Consider the following 16,550-nt stretch of genomic DNA (forward strand, 5'->3'; position numbering starts at 1 on the left):
CACTCTTGTATAGAATCAATAAGTGAGTAAACAGTTTATTGGTTTATTTTGTACAAAGAATAGAATACTCTCATGCCAATTTGAATAAATAAAGATTAAAAATGGAAGTTAAGTTAGGAAAAGGTTTTTCTGATTTTATTTGAAACTAAAAAAATCACTTTGCAATAATTTTTAAATTTGCATACTGCATACTTTTTCAACCACTCTAATGATTTACCTTGTATTATGAGAGCTGTATAATGTATGAGCTGGGCCCTCAATTCAGTCAACAAGTCACTTAAAGGAGGTATACTGGATCTTTTTGGATGGTTCCTTTCTTCAACACTAACCCTATTATAAGAATCCATCAAAAACTTCAGTGCTGGCATAATCTGATCCCTATCAGTTTCTTCAGTACTTCTCATTGTCAGCAGAGGAATTGGGCATGATCCAGTAGCCGGACTAGGAGAAAGACTCAGATTCTGTGGACTGCCAGAAATAGAACTCAAACTAGCTGTCTCACATGCGTCAGTACTTATTTGCATTAGGTCTTTGAAAGGATTACCCCCATTTACAATTATATGCAATATTTCCATGATAGCTGTACAAATCAAGTCACGCATTGACATTTCAGGGTTTTCTTTGAGCTGAGCAGCAGTTTCAGGTAAGTACAAACTCGTTTCAGATGGTTTTTGAAATGTGGAATGCAGAACGCGTGTTAGCGACAATTTAAGCTGTTCTTCAGTTAGTTCTTTTGAGGAGGAATTAGTTCGCTGTTGCTGAATGTCCTTTTTCTGCATATCAGATTCATCCACCTTCATAAAAGCAAAATAAAATGTGTAATAAAATTTATTCCGAAAAGTCTGGATAATAAACATTTTTATCAAATTAAAATAATTCTGTTTGCAAAAAATTATTGGAGTTTCAACTCACAGCGGGTGAATTTTTGAGAAAGTTCTTTGGAAAATTTCTTGAAATATTATTGAGATTCATGGGTTTTCACACTCTTGAACCCAAAATAAAATGTTGAAACATTCATCTCTCCCAACTACCTACATAGTAGGTTCAGGTAAATGCCTGCCGGAAAACAACTACTTTTCCGGCTAATACCACGCTGGATATTGAATTACAACGACTTTATGCAAGATACCTCACAGTGGTTAGTCTCGCAGATATTTCTCGTTCATTCAACAGCAGGACCATGCTGAAATTATTAGAGTAGATTACCTACAGACCGGTTTCGAGGTATTACCTCTCATCAGTGCAGGAAAGACCCGACCCAGACAGCAAAGTGTCTGGGACTCAATTAGTCTCAACGTGGCTCCGCTGCATAAAACCTTCTCTTAGACAAAGGCACTTTGCAATCTGGGTCGGATCTATCTTGCGAAACCAGTGTTTAGGTGATCTACTTGAATAAGTTCAGCAGGGTCTTGCTGCTGGATGAACGAGAAACTTCTGCGAGACTAACCTATGTGAGGCAACTTGCATAATAATAATAATAATAATATTTATTCATCCTCAAAGACGTTGACAAACGTATAGGATAGGTCAGTATTAAGCAGATAAAAATCACATCAAACGATAAAATTGTAGATCAGTAGATAAAAATAATACAATAAAAATTTATACAAATAAGTCAGAATAACAAAAATTAAAACAATTGTAGTTATAAAAATTGAATACGTCATGCCAAAGCCGCATGAACCCATTCAGTCGAGATGGTCCGAGAGAAATTCGCCAATACTATAGTAGGCCTTAGAAAGAAGCAATGTTTTAACTGCTTTTTTAAATGCTACAGTGTTCATCTGTTTGAAATGGTCTGGTAACCGATTGAATAATTTTATTCCCATATATTTGGGAGAATGTTCGAATTTTATAGTCTTATGTTTAGGAATGCTCAACTCCTCTGCATATCGAGTTGGGTAGCTATGATAGAATGAGTTCTTAGTACAGTCTGTTATACATTCGCGAACATATAAAAGTATTTTAAAGATGTAGATGCAGGGAAAGGTTAAAATTTGATGACTAATGAAAAATGTCTTGCATGATTCCCTCCAAGGGATGCCTAGTAATTTCCTAACGACTTTTTTTTGAGCAATGAAAACTCTATCTTTGTCAACACTGTTTCCCCATAGGATCACATTATAACTTAGATGGCTATAGACCAGACTGTAATATACATCTAAAATGGCGCGTAAAGGCATACAATTCTTAATTCTTGAGATTGCATAATACCCTTGATTGATTTTTTTACAAACAACTGTGATATGGTCAGACCACTTCAAACAGTTGTCTACATGAACGCCAAGGAATTTTGTACAACTTGTGCATGCCAGTGTCATTCCATTGATTAGTAAGGCAAGCGATTGCTTTTTCGGATCGTTTTTTAAATTAAAATAGATATATTTTGTTTTGGTCAAGTTTACAATCAGATTGTTCCTTTCACACCAATTTAAGAACAGTGATATTAATTCCTCTGTTTTTGATTTTAATTCCTCCTGACTCTCTGCTGATACAGCTAAAGACGTGTCATCTGCGAAAAGAGTGAGAGCATGTTCATTACTGGTGAAATAAGTAGGTAGATCATTTACAAACAATAGAAAGATCAGCGGACCTAACACAGAGCCTTGAGGAACTCCAGAACATATATCGTGATAGTCTGATTTCATATCTTTAATCTTGACGAACATCCTACGATCTGTAAGAAAGTCAATGATCCATTCTAGGAAGTCCCCTCTAAATCCTAGATTATATAATTTGCTCTCGATGAATTTAAAATTTAAACAATCGAACGCACGTGACAGATCGAAGAATACTCCTGCAACATGCTTACCCCTATCTAAAGAAGCGTATATGATTTCTAAGAATCTCCAAGTAGCTGATTGAGTGGACTTGCCTTTGCAAAAACCATGTTGAGAATCGGACAGGATCTTGAACCTTGATAAAAATCTCAATATTCTCTCATTCACAACCTTTTCAAAAATTTTTGAGAAAATGCTAAGCAGGGCCACGGGGCGATAGTTTGTAATATCCGATGTATCGTTCTTCTTATGAACTGGTATGATCATGGCTGTTTTTAGAATTGAAGGGAATTTGCCACTTGTGACTGATAGATTCAACAAATAAGCTAAATGTTTTGAAATGTGTAACTTAATTTCTTTTAAAATTCTCACTGATATATTATCAATTCCTGTACTTTTTTTATTTTTTAGATTGTTAATTACTGCGTCAATTTCACATTCGTTAACGGGCATAAAGAAAAAAGTATTCGATTCAATTCCAGAAACTGTGCATACGGATGATCTATTGTCGCCAAAATGGTCTGCTAAGCTATTTTCTACTACTGAAGAGAAATAGTCCCCAAATATGTTCGCAACATGATCTCTGTCTGAGATTACTTTATTATTATAGTTGAGAGTAATATCTCTTTGGATTTGTTTTCTGTTCGTTTCTTTGTTAACTAGGTTCCAAACTGTTCTATTTTTATTGTTAGAATTCTTAATTACATTTTCGTGAAAATTCAACTTTGAAGCTTTTATTAATGATTCATAGTCTTTCTTCGCTTTTTTGTATGCAGCACGAGAATCTTCGTTGCCTATATTTTTACATAACCAATGCATACTTTTTAAATCAAGACTAGCCTGTTTCACTTCAGGAGTTATCCAGTTATGTTTGTTACTAGCGGACGATTTGTGTTTTTTGGTCGGACAACATTTATCGATAGCATCACTTATAATATTCATGAAGGCCAGAAAGCTCTCATCTATATCAGTTTTGTTATATATTACATCAAAACTGGTTTTGGACAATGTCGAGGAGAGTTGTTTCATGTTATGCTCTGATACATCTCTATAAATAACATAAGATTGTTCAATAAGTTTAGATTTTTCTAATGGCATATTATAAGTAACTGTGAATACTTTGTGATCACTGAACTAAATGTCTGTCGGATATAATTCAATATCCAGCGTGGTATTAAGCGGGGAAGTAGTTGTTTTCTGGCAGGCATTTACCAGAACCTACTGTATAGGTAGTTGGGAGAGATAAATGTTTCTTAATTTCATTTCTGAATATTTACTATCTTGTGAATACGTATCTCTCCAGGACACAGTCTTCAGACACGTTTTGATCTTAATTTAGTAATCGTTTCATTTCATGTGAAAACACATGCATATCAAAAATAGGAACTCAATTTTCATGAATACCCTATTATTACAAAACTTGGACTCAAAAAAGTATTGATATAAATTGATTATGAAGCAAAAATTATAAAAGATGCTCATAAATATTATTGTGTTTGAATGAAATGTTCATTTAAGCAAAACACTCAATTTAAGTGTAACAAATATGTTTGATAAATTTCTATATACCTACATTTCATTAAAATACAGTAACATTTTTCATACATGGATAAAATTAGTAATTGTTTCATTTTAGAGGAGTGAAAACACATACATATCAAAACTAGGAACTCAATTTTCATTAATACCCCGTTATTATGAAACTTGGACTTAAAACAATTGCTGATATTTTTATAACAATAAAATTGAAAATATTCAAATTTCACAAACAAGTATTGGTAAAATATTTTAAAAGAAATCTTTGGAAATAAGAACTACAAGGAAATGCAACTAGATACATAGAACTGAAGGATAATTTGACAAAGAATAAAGGAACAAAGGAGTTGAACCAAACATACCTCCATATTTTCAAAGCCTGAATCAATGTCTGTATTTGCACCAACTTTATCTGCATAACCACTCACTTCATCAACCTCCATATGGGTAGAACTTGTTTCGGAGTCACTACGCTGCAGGGGAGCCCTAAATCTTGTCTTAGAGCTCGAAGGCATACTTATATCAATAGGTTTACTAGGTTTTTTGAAAGTTTCTCTAGTTGGGTTTTCATAATCATCTTTCATATTCTTGGTTTCAAGCTTAGGGTCCTCAGTTGCAGAACTGTTAGATTCAAAAACCAGTGGACTCTGGGTTCTGAGAGGCATAACTGGTGACTGTGACATGGGAGTAATAGGAGGTGATACCGAACTTGAAGGAGAAACATTTTCTCGGGTTGTAAGACGAGCTAAACGTCTTCGTCTGATCTAGAATAACTCAAAAGTTTAGAAACTTATCATGCTTTCAAAATGTAAATAAATAAATGTAATATCATTCAACTGATCAGAAAAAGAAACATGCTATCAATAGAGACAATGAATAGAGCATGGCAAGGATATGATAATCAGACAAAAACCTCAAACAAATCCTGAACTTACCTCTTCCTGGCTCAATTCACTCATAGTTTATTGTAAGTGCAATGAAGATTCACCCAAATATATTATTAATTTAGATAAACACCTATCAAATAATCACTAAACCAATTTACAGACGTCAAAGTAATGTCAGTAACCCCTATAACAGCTGAGTTTGAACAATGACATTAGAATATTTGCAAATCACCTCCGAATTCTTTTTTCCTATCACAGTCTAACCTCAAAGCACTATTCACTATTATGAAGAGTATTGTTATCTCTATCTATCTTTCACAAAATGAAATTGGCATTTCACCTACGCCATAATGATATTTTGAGCTTTGGATGTTGCCAAGTGATTTATTTTTGGCAAACAAGTGTTACCAATCTTTACACTTGGCTGGCTGCACTTCGCTGACGAGGTCAATAGCAAGTAAATTTTGCCCCCTTTAAGTGTTATGACCGCGAATTCACCTTTTTGATTGATATCAAATAAGTTCAATTCGTATTGATTTTTATGGAATTATTTTCCAGCAGCTATATTACATTGACCTTTCTCCACTTCATATCATTTCTAGAAATATGTGGATTCGTCTTTCGATGACTCAGATTAACAAAAAACAATAGAGAGGCCTTTTCCATCTTTTTATTGAAGGCAGTATAACTTTGTTTATTTACGGGAAGTAAGTTGGACCATAAAACAGTGGTGTTTGGTTTAGTTGATAATCGGAGGGATATTATATATTTATAAAATAAATCATTTCAGGTGAAAATGTATTCTGTTCAACTAGTTCCTACAAGAAATCTGATTTATTATTAATGATTATGAAAATGGGGCCAGTTTTTCTACCACCTAGTAGATTTTTATTTATGTATGGCTTTATAATAAAGCGCATGATTTACTGGGTTAAAATTGAATTATTTCAAATGAACTAATTCATAATAATGATAAATGTTAATTTCTAAAGTAATGAACTTTGCTTCATAAAATCAGATGAAGAAATTTGTGATTTATTCTCAGATTTGATAAACAAGCGGTACGGTTTGTGAGGTCCAATATAAAGAATTTTCGATTAGAAATCATGAATATTTATAATTACGATTGAGGTTTGATATTATTTATGGAAGGGGATATTTTGGGTGTTTTTAATTATCATTTTTTTGATCTTATTCCATATCCCAAACAAAAAAAGGTTAGAGGCTCTCTATTTACTTACTTACTTACTATTTAGTATACAAACTGAACATTGAGCAGAAACCTTTTTAGTCTGTTGGTCACAGAATGAATATGACCTATAGCACACATATGAAAAACATATTTTTCATGTTTGAATACAGTTTTTTTCATATACATTAATGATTTTTCGTGATTATAGAATTCATCAGCATGAATTATTAAAAAAAACATAATGTCGGTGCAAAAAGGCCCTTGGATACCAATTTTGAATGAAATCACTTAATAATATCAAACCGAACCGCTTGTTCCTCAAATCTGAGAATAAATCACAAATTTCTTCATCTGATTTTACAAAGCAAAGTTCATTACTTTTGAAATTAACATTTATGAATTAGTTCATTTGAAATAATTTAATTTTAACCCAGTAAACCACGCGCTTTATTATAAAAGCCATACATAAATAAAAATCTAGTAGTTGGTAGAAAAATTGGCCCCATTTCCGTAATCATTAATAATAAATCAGATTTCCTGTAGGAAATATAATATTCCTTCGATTATCAACTAAACCAACCGCCACTGTTTAATGGTCCAACTTACTTCAAATGTAAACAAATTTTCCATAACCTCTCATTACCCGCCACTCCCCCCCCGCCAATAGGTTGTACAGAAAAGGATAGTCCCATACCCGCTTCAAAATACATGTATTTTATTGGTATAGGCACCGTATATGCATGGCAACTCTATGTCTTATTATTACTCTGAGTTCGATGACATTCCAAGATAGTTTCCCAAATTTCTGCTATCGTGGTTGTCGGTTGAGATTATGTCGGTGGTTGATTGGTCAAACCACCAACACTGCCATAAAAACTTGGCAAGTTGACTTGGGTGTCACACCAATAGGTGGTTTCACTTATGTTACACTTGCGTTTACGCAGTTATTTTTATTAAGTACTTTTCTTGGTTACTTCAATCTGGTATAGTTAGGCAAGCCACAGATTATGCTGTAGACGACCCCTCCCGATATAGAAGGCCCCGACACTCTGTCGAATGAGGCCCTCATGTCTCCCATTAACGGATGAACAACTTTCTCATCCATCCCACCCCAGCCAGGTAGGGTTATCCCGTGAAGGGCGGCACTGATGTCTGAGGACTTCATGCCGTCATACCATCAGTCACGAACCCATTGGTCCTCCTCCAACCTGAACGAATTGAGCACGACTGGTCTGGTTGTATTTCACTAGTTCGGACTTCCATTGTCTATTATATAAAATGATTTGAAATCCCTGAAACAAGTAAAAAAGAATAATTAAAAAAAAAGAATAGTTGAAAAAATAACAATTATATTGAGCAACAATAAACCTGAAATGAAATGATAGTAAAATAACCTACAAGTAAAAATATAATAATTGAATAAATAAAAATTGAAGGAATGCAAAAAGAAAATAATAAAAATAAAAAGTGTAGAGATTCCAAGTCACGTTAGTTCACGTGACTTGGAATCTCTACACTTTTTATTTTTATTATTTTCTTTTTGCATTCCTTCAATTTTTATTTATTCAATTATTATATTTTTACTTGTAGGTTATTTTACTATCATTTCATTTCAGGTTTATTGTTGCTCAATATAATTGTTATTTTTTCAACTATTCTTTTTTTTTAATTATTCTTTTTTACTTGTTTCAGGGATTTCAAATCATTTTATATAATAGACAATGGAAGTCCGAACTAGTGAAATTCATCACGAAACATTGTCAATCACCTTCAAACAAACGTTGGTCTGGTTGTCTTCAATCGAGGACCGCCTGTCCGGTATTGACGATGCCCTACAGGCTGAAACAACTGTCTACCGATAGCTCTTAAACTGAAATTAATATGGGAGTATCAGAGTATCTATATATAACTTTCGATTTTCATGGAATTATTTTCCAGCAGCTTGACTGCATCAACCTTTCTTGATTTATATAAGATGATATCAAAATAGCTTGCAAGAAATCAGCTAACTGGCGGTTGAAAGTTAAAAGCATTTTTGAAATTTGGCAACATAGAGTTCAATTATAATTATTTTCCATGTTCTCTGACTTCGTACACATTCATCCCAAATTATCCCCTTTTTTCTTGATCTAGAGAAATTTGTATTATGTTTATTTGCATATTCACAAATCTATTTTCATTCTCACGAACTTGGCGCTATAGTCACTTCCTTTTACGCGTTTTAAATAATTCAGGGTCATTATAAATATACTCACATTGTAGAACAAAGTAAAGATGACTGATATAACTCTATTTTGAAGCCAAAATCATTGTTGCATACACTTTTACAAAATGGTATACTCTGGCGTTAATTTTTTTAAAAGGGTGTTTTACTTCTTGAGATCCATATACATTTCGTTCAAGTCTCCGGAAAATACTGCAACCTTAACGAAATTCACTTCAATCTTCATAGTTTACAAAATGGTGTTCCGCAAGTATCAAGTTAAAGTGTAACTCTCACTATATTTTATGATCATATATGGAAAGCATGAGAAAAAAACTGTAACGAAGTTACTATTTTTCATGTATCGAACTTATTTGTCTACGAGTAATTCTTCGGTTTTTCTATTACAAGTCTTGCGTTTCAAACAGAATAATTGAACCTCAGTTAAGTCTTCGTATGAAAATATTGTCCTTGTTGGAAAATTTTCAGGAGAATTTCCATTTCATGCGCGATAGTATAGCGATGACGTACACCACCTCGTCAGAGCCACAGATTGAGTATTTAATCTGTGTCAGAGCTAAAGGTAGGGAACGTGTCTGGGGAGTGCGATTCGATATGTTTCCGCGAGACAGCAAAAATAAGCAGCCTATTCCGACCACAAGTATAATGTTGAAAATACCAGTAGTTTCACTTTTGTCGGAACATTTGGTATTTCTGTCTCACAGTTTTATTTTTTAGAACTATACTGGATTTGTCAGCATTTAACATTCCATACACTGGTCAATAAGTGAATAATATATAAATAATAAACTGCTCGACAGATGAAAACATTTTATAGAAAAGAATGTGATTGCTGAATATTGCTCTTTTTTGATTTTTTTGTTTGTGGTATTTGCCACTTGGACTACCTTTCCTTCGCGCGTCTCCTCCCACGTTTTTCGATCCTTTGTGGTATTCGCTACTTGGATCATCTATTCGAAACTTCTCTCCGTGTTTATGGCCCTTTGTGGTATTCGCCACTTGGATAATCTATTCGAAACTGTTCTCCGCGTTTCCGGCCCTTTGTGGTATTCGCTATTCACGTTACCTTGCCTTCACGCGCCTCCGCGTTTTCAATCCTTTATGGTATTCCCCACTTGGATCATCTGTTTCAATTTTCTATCCGCGTTTCCGACCCTTTGTGATATTCGCCACTTGCCACACGTCTCCTTTCACGTTTTTCGATCCTTTGTGGTATTCGCTACTTGGATCATCTGTTCGAAACTTTTCTCCGTGTTTCCGGTCCTTTGTGGTGTTCGCCACTTGAACTTCCTTTTCTTCATACGCCTTCTTACGTTTTCCGGTCCTTTGGGGTACTACCACTTATATCATCTATTCGAAACTGCTCCCTGCGTTTCCGACCCTTTGTGATATTCGTCACTTGCCATACGTCTCCTTTCACGTTTTACGATCCTTTGTGGTATGCGCTACTTGGATCATCTCTTCGAAACTTCTCTTCGCGTTTCCTGTCCTTTGTGGTGTTCGCCACTTGAACTTCCTTTTCTTCATACGCCTCTTCTTACGTTTTCCGGTCCTTTGGGGTACTCACCACTTATATCATCTATTCGAAACTGCTCCCTGCGTTTCCGACCCTTTGTGATATTCGTCACTTGCCATACGTCTCCTTTCACGTTTTACGATCCTTTGTGGTATGCGCTACTTGGATCCTCTATTCGAAACTTCTCTTCGCGTTTCCTGTCCTTTGTGGTGTTTGTCACTTGGACTACCTTTTCTTCATACGTCTCCTCTTACGTTTTCCGGTCCTTTGGGCTTCTCGCCACTTATATCCATCTATTCGAAACTGTTCTCTGCGTTATCGGCCCTTTGTGGTATTCGCCACTTGTGCTATCTGGTCTTCACACATCTCCTACGTTTTCCGACCCTTTGTGGTATTCGCTTCTTGAATCGTATGTTCGAAATATCTCTTCGCGTTTTCTGCCGTTTTTGGTGTTCGCCACTTGGACTACCTTTTTTTCACACGCCTCCTCCTACGTTTTCCGGTCCTTTGGGGTACTCGCCACTTGAATCATCTATTCGAAACTGCCCTCCGCGTTTCCAGCCCATTGCGGTATTCGCTATTCATGTTACCCTGTCTTCACGCGCCTCCGCGTTTCCAATCCTTTGTGGTATTCGCCACTTGGATCATCTGTTTCAATTTTCTATCCGCGTTTCCGGCCCGTTCTGATATTTACCACTTGCCACACGTCTCCTTTCACGTTTTTCGATCCTTTGTGATATTCGCTACTTGGATCTTCTGTTCTAAACTTCTCTTCGCGTTTCCTGTCCTTTGCCACTTGGACTACCTTTTCTTCACACATCATCTCTTACGTTTTCCGGTCATTTGGGGTACTCGCCACTTATTTCATCTATTCGAAACTGCTCTCTGCATTTCCGGTCCTTTGTGGTATTCGCCACTTGCCACGCGTCTCCTTTCACGTTTTTCGATCCTTTGTGGTATTCGCCACTTGGATCATCTGTTCGAAACTTCTCTTCGCGTTTCCGGTCCTTTGTGATGTTCGTCATTTGGACTATATTTTTTTCACGCTTCTCCTCTTATGTTTTCCGGTCCTTTGTGGTATTCGCCACTTGGAACATCTATTCGAAAATGCTCTCCGAGTTTCCGACCATTTGTGGTATTCGCCTCTCATGCTACCCTGTCTTCACTCGCCTCGCGTTTCCAATCCTTTGTGGTATTCGCCACTTGGTTCATGTGTTTGAATTTTCTATTCGCGTTTCTGGCCATTTGTGATATTCACCACTTGCGCCACTATCACGTTTTTAGATCCTTTGTGGAATCCGCCACCTAGATCATCTGTTCGAAACTTCTCCTTTCCGGTTCTTTGGGGTGTTCGATACTTTTCTTCACGCGTCTTTTACGTTTTCCGGCCCTTTGTGGTATTCGTCACTTTACGTTTTCCGGCCCTTTGTGGTATTCGTCACTTGGGCTTCCCGGTCTTCACGCGTTTCCTACATTTTGCGACGCTTTGTGGTATATGCCACTTGGATCACTTGTTCGAATCAGCTCTCCGCCTGCTCCCACCTGGGCTATCTTTTCTTCATGTCTCCTATTACGATTTCCGGTCCTTTATGGTATTTGCCACTTGAACCATCTGTTCGAATCTTCTATTCATGTTTTCGACCCTTTGTGGTATTCTCCTGTCTGTTTGTTTATACAGGATTGAATAATGTAGCTCAAGTGGGTAAGGAAAGGATATTATATTTGAGGTGGATAGCACAGAGCTTCTTATACCCGATTTCTTCATTAATCGTGGTCGATGGCGTTTCCTGCCTACCGTTAGTACCGCTCAGCTTATTTTAATCCCTGCCGTTTCGTTTCCTTACTTGCTTCGTTTCACGCCCTATAACTATTTAGCGACCGTATAGTAGAGTTGATTTTGTTTGAAGTAAAGAGTTGAAACCGATTTGTTTGAATTCAGGCTGAATTCCCAGCAAAGTTAAGTTTATATATAATTTTCTGGCTACACAAAAGTGAGACAAAGGGAAAACTATATGAGCAAGCCATAACGTGAATATATTATCTATCCAGAAGACTTCAGATATGTTTCCAACTTTTTCTTGCAATTATATATGGAGTAGTGTCTAAATTCACTGGACAGAGCATTATATTGTTTGATACAGTTGTAAATAAAACTACAAGAGAAGCAGGCTGTCGAGTGTTGTGGAATAATAAAAGTGTTTCGTGTCCTCGAATTATTCTGAGATTTAAAAGTTTTATATCTTTCATAAATATAATTTGGCTTTTTGTAAATGAGAAATTTATATGTATTGACGAGTAGGTGGAGCTGTCAGGTTTCAGCAATCGGTAACCAACCTGACTCCTCGAACTTGGGGGATATATGGTCGAATTTTCTCTCACCATAGGAAAGACTAATGCAATTGTTTTGTAAGATACTGACAAAGTGAATTTATTTGTTTGTGAAATATCAGATCGGCATCTAGCCACAAACCTAAGTTCTTGCTTTCTGTAATTATTAGTAGTAAGTCTTGGCCAAGTTTGGTTTCAATTCTTCCTTCAATTTTCCACCTTTCGTGTTTTGGGCCAGAAAGTATCAGCTGAAATTTTTTAGAATTCAATTTCAGGTTATGGACTATAGATAGATCCAGTAACTTCTGTAGATCGCTGTTGATTTTTTCCATTGTCAACTGCTAGTTACTTGGAGGAAATCGATAATATAACTGAATGTCACTTGCATAATGATGAACTGTGCAATGATCAATTATTTAATGGAAGTCAGATATATACAGAGAGAGAACAAAATGGGACCAAGAATAGAGCCCTGTAGTACTCCATGGTCAACAGGTGAAGCACTAGAACACTTTCCATCCAGACACACTGTCTGGGTCCGATTTCTGAGGTAACTTTTCAATAGATCTACAGTCCCTTCACTAAATCCAAAAAATTACATTTTCCTACTTATAATATTGTGTCGTCTAATGTATTGAAAGCTTTACTGTAGTCCAAGAGTATCATGGGAGTTACTTCATCATTACCAGTTGCTATAGAATGCACGAAATCCAGATTGAACAATTTGATCTTTCAAAATCCGCTCGAACACCTCAGATAGGATAGGCAGTTTACTAATTGGCTTCAAATGAAATAGTTCAGTTGGATTTTCACATTTTGGCAAAGGGAGTACAATTGGCATGTTTACATGCAGAAGGAAAATGATTTGTTTACAAAAACACGTGTTCTGGTTTGATAAACTGTTTAGTGAAAATTCCACAATGAAGTGTTACTTGGATACGTTATGAACTTTCATTAAGTATCGGTAAATTGCAACAAATATATCGCAGTAGATTTCATAGAGCTTTGTCTGTCTCATGCGATATATTTTCTCTGCCATCGATAAGTCGAATAGGGGTCGATTCCCAAGCTTGTATCGCATACCAGCTCACATATTTTTCATTGTTCTACTATATTATGTTTAAATGGTATATTTCTGTGAGGTAACTATGAAAAATTGAATGTAAATAGGTAATATATTAGTTTTACGAAATATTATGTTAGTTGAAACTGAAAGGGGTATATTTTTAGGGGAGATTGATTTTCGGGAAAGAAAAGTTTTGGCTTTCTACTTCTCCATCTTTATTTGAAATAATGTGGGAAACTTGTATAATTCGGTGTTCGAAAGTATTTTTCTTTCGTGTAATTCAATGTTCATATGAGAGTACCTGTTTCGAGAGGGTTTTTCTTCCAATTTGTGTTTGAAAGTTACTTATTTGCATTATATACACAATTTTGTGTAGAGTAAATTCTTTGGAACTGATTACTCCTTTTTTTTTGGAAGGTTTCCATATTTTTTGTATAAAGATGGAGAAGTAGAAAGCCGAAACCATCATTTTCCATTATGTTAGTTATTTTAACAAATACACTCTCATAATGTTTGTTATTGATATGTGTGATTGATGACTTGTTCATCACACCACTTTAATGAAATGGATAAAAACACTTATTTTGTCTAATTACCACCAGTTGATTTTATTTATACGACCGGTTTCGAGTTTGACCCCATTATACTTGATAAACCCGAAACCGGTCGTATAAATAAAATCAACTAGTGGTAATTAGACAAAAGTGTTTTGATTCATTTCATTAAAAGAATCTGTTAATGGTATTGTTGATGAAAATAATCCGTTATTGAAAAAAATATATTATACCCATTGTACCGAACGCAACGCAATTTCTAAGACCAATCATGCCAAGTATTGTCTCTTCACCTACAAAGTTTTTCGTTGGAATCTTCTCACAAAGTGAAATTGATTCTAGTATATTCAACGAATAATATGGATAAGTGGTGTGTGTGCAGTTGTAAATCAGGTTGGATTTGTTTCCAGGGTGTACCAATTTTATGAGTATTCAATATTGTCACGTCCATGATGAATCTAACAAGTCCATCAAATGAACAAATCGCCACTAACAGGGTCGACAACAAACGTACTGATGACTTTTAGCCAGTGTTGATTCATGTTTAACCACTTGTTGCACTATTTTGTGCTGTGTCCCATCTTTTGGAAAATACCTTGATTGATAACTTGAAGAAATTCGTATCGTTTCATCGATTAGTCCTGGTAGCCAAGACCAATGAAGATTGAAAAATGAAAATCATTACAGCTGTCAATTCCTTTTTTAGATCGTCTGAGTTATTCATTGAATTTCACACATGGACTTCCTCTCCGATCGCGACAGAGGACAGTGTTACTGATAACTTAAAACCACAACGATCTGTTTCATAGATGTGGGGCAAACTGTAAAGCCATTTGAGGGGTGTGAAAGGAAAGTTTCCATGCATCTAGGTTGTTGTCTAAAGACACTTCTCTTCTATTTCGCTGAATGAATGACATTTTTTTACTCTTCTGTGAAATGACAATTGAGTACGTGGAATTAAGTGTCAAAACATATTTGATTTCGTGCTTGGCGTGGCGGTGACGTGTTGCTCAGTAACCAGTAGAAAATTATTTTCTGCTGTTTGAAACAGGACTTTCTCTCGTGAGTTTATTCACGTCACAAGTGTTCCAGTCAACAGTTAATTCGCATTAGTGCCAAGAAGTGTGTTTGTGTTGTAAAGTAAAACTATAACATAAATTATGTCCAAATCGCAAAACAAAGGTTTTACCAAGGAAGAAGAACTATTGCTTCAAGATTTCAGCAGAAATGTGTCCACCAAATCATCTGCCTTATTTTATGGTAATGCCCTAATTGTCTCCACTGTTCCAATATGGTTATTCTGGAGGATACATATGATTGATATTTATTCATCTCTAATACTATTTGCTGTTGTGACTGCTGTTTCTACATACCTTTTGGCTATGGCATACCGAAATACCAAATTTACATTGAAACACAAAATTGCAGTTAAGAGAGAAGAGGCTGTTACCAGAGATTTGACAAAAAAGTTGGCTGATGACAAGAAAATGAGTAAGAAGGAAAAAGACGAGAGAATTCTGTGGAAGAAAAATGAAGTTGCTGACTTTGAGGCTACAACGTTTTCAATATTTTACAACAATGCTTTATTTTTAGCAGTTGTTATTCTATCTAGTTTTTATTTGCTTCAGTCTTTCACTCCAGCCGTAAATTATACCTTATCCATTGGAACCACTGCTGGACTTCTTGCTCTCCTGTCAACAGGTTCTCAGTAAATTACTTAGTATTTTTTTAAGCATTTGTTTTCTATTTATTATTGTAGTAATCATTAATTTTTTAAATATAAATTTGGTTATATAATACATAATAAAAACATTTATTTCTCCAATTCAGATGTAGCAGAAAGCTTATTTATTTGATACCTTGAACATTTGAATAATTTTATACATATTTGAAAATTTTAATGAAGTAACTCTACTCCGCTACTTCTTATGGAAAATATTCATTTTAATTGACTTTAGCAGGAGACATAATTAATACTGTGACATTAGTTCATGAGGGAATATTCAAACTCATTGGTAATATATTTACCGTATGGATCATAGTCAAACATTGATCAATTTTCTTAGGAAGAAGGTATTTTTTTTATTTTTATTATAAAATTGTAAAAAAACAATAAAATAAATGTATTGCATTCCACTTGGATTGTAGCCATATTTACAGATACAGCTGGACAAAAATATTGTAATGTAAAAAATTATGGTTTCATCAATACACATACTTGATATGAATACTTCTGATTAAAGTGATTTACATGAAAACAGTTATGGAATGTACATAATTTATGAATGAAAAAACATTTACCAAAGAAAAATTACTATTTGTTTTTATGATCAGTGAAATCAATTAAATTTGCTTTCATGGTTTTTTTAAAATATGAAGCCATCAACATATTTAAGTTATTAATATTGCCAGGAAATTGTTGGTGACAACATATCGAAATACTTCAACTGTTCCACTCATAAAGTAA

The 16,550-nt window shown here is 35.1% G+C and overlaps 2 protein-coding genes across 2 annotated transcripts in view; one reads left to right on the forward strand and one right to left on the reverse strand.

Annotated features, from left to right (window-relative positions):
- The window catches only part of Ube4B (Ubiquitination factor E4B), a 30,700-nt gene extending 25,224 nt beyond the window's left edge, over window positions 1-5,476 (reverse strand). Inside the window, exons 1-3 of the mRNA XM_074181846.1 lie at window positions 5,252-5,476; window positions 4,679-5,080; window positions 218-794 (exon numbers count right to left, since the gene is read on the reverse strand). Of these exons, the coding sequence (XP_074037947.1) occupies window positions 218-794; window positions 4,679-5,080; window positions 5,252-5,275 (1,003 nt within the window). The 5' untranslated portion in view covers window positions 5,276-5,476. The remainder of the gene's footprint in view (window positions 1-217; window positions 795-4,678; window positions 5,081-5,251) is intronic.
- A 9,581-nt stretch (window positions 5,477-15,057) lies between these two features.
- LOC111508248 (translocon-associated protein subunit gamma) lies at window positions 15,058-15,908 on the forward strand. Its single transcript, XM_023163687.2, has one exon. The coding sequence runs from the start codon at window positions 15,244-15,246 to the stop codon at window positions 15,793-15,795; it is 552 nt and encodes a 183-aa protein (XP_023019455.1). The 5' UTR covers window positions 15,058-15,243; the 3' UTR covers window positions 15,796-15,908.
- The last annotated feature ends 642 nt before the right edge of the window (window positions 15,909-16,550 follow it).

Source organism: Leptinotarsa decemlineata, unplaced genomic scaffold (assembly GCF_025532065.1).
Source record: "Leptinotarsa decemlineata unplaced genomic scaffold, Ldec_3_MD MMD2_tig00026316_RagTag_RagTag, whole genome shotgun sequence".
NCBI classification, from domain to species: Eukaryota; Metazoa; Arthropoda; class Insecta; order Coleoptera; family Chrysomelidae; genus Leptinotarsa; species Leptinotarsa decemlineata.

Bases quoted from the DNA above. Each gene is read 5' to 3' on its own strand.
- LOC111508248 (XM_023163687.2), top strand. From the start codon at position 15,244: ATGTCCAAATCGCAAAACAAAGGTTTTACCAAGGAAGAAGAACTATTG.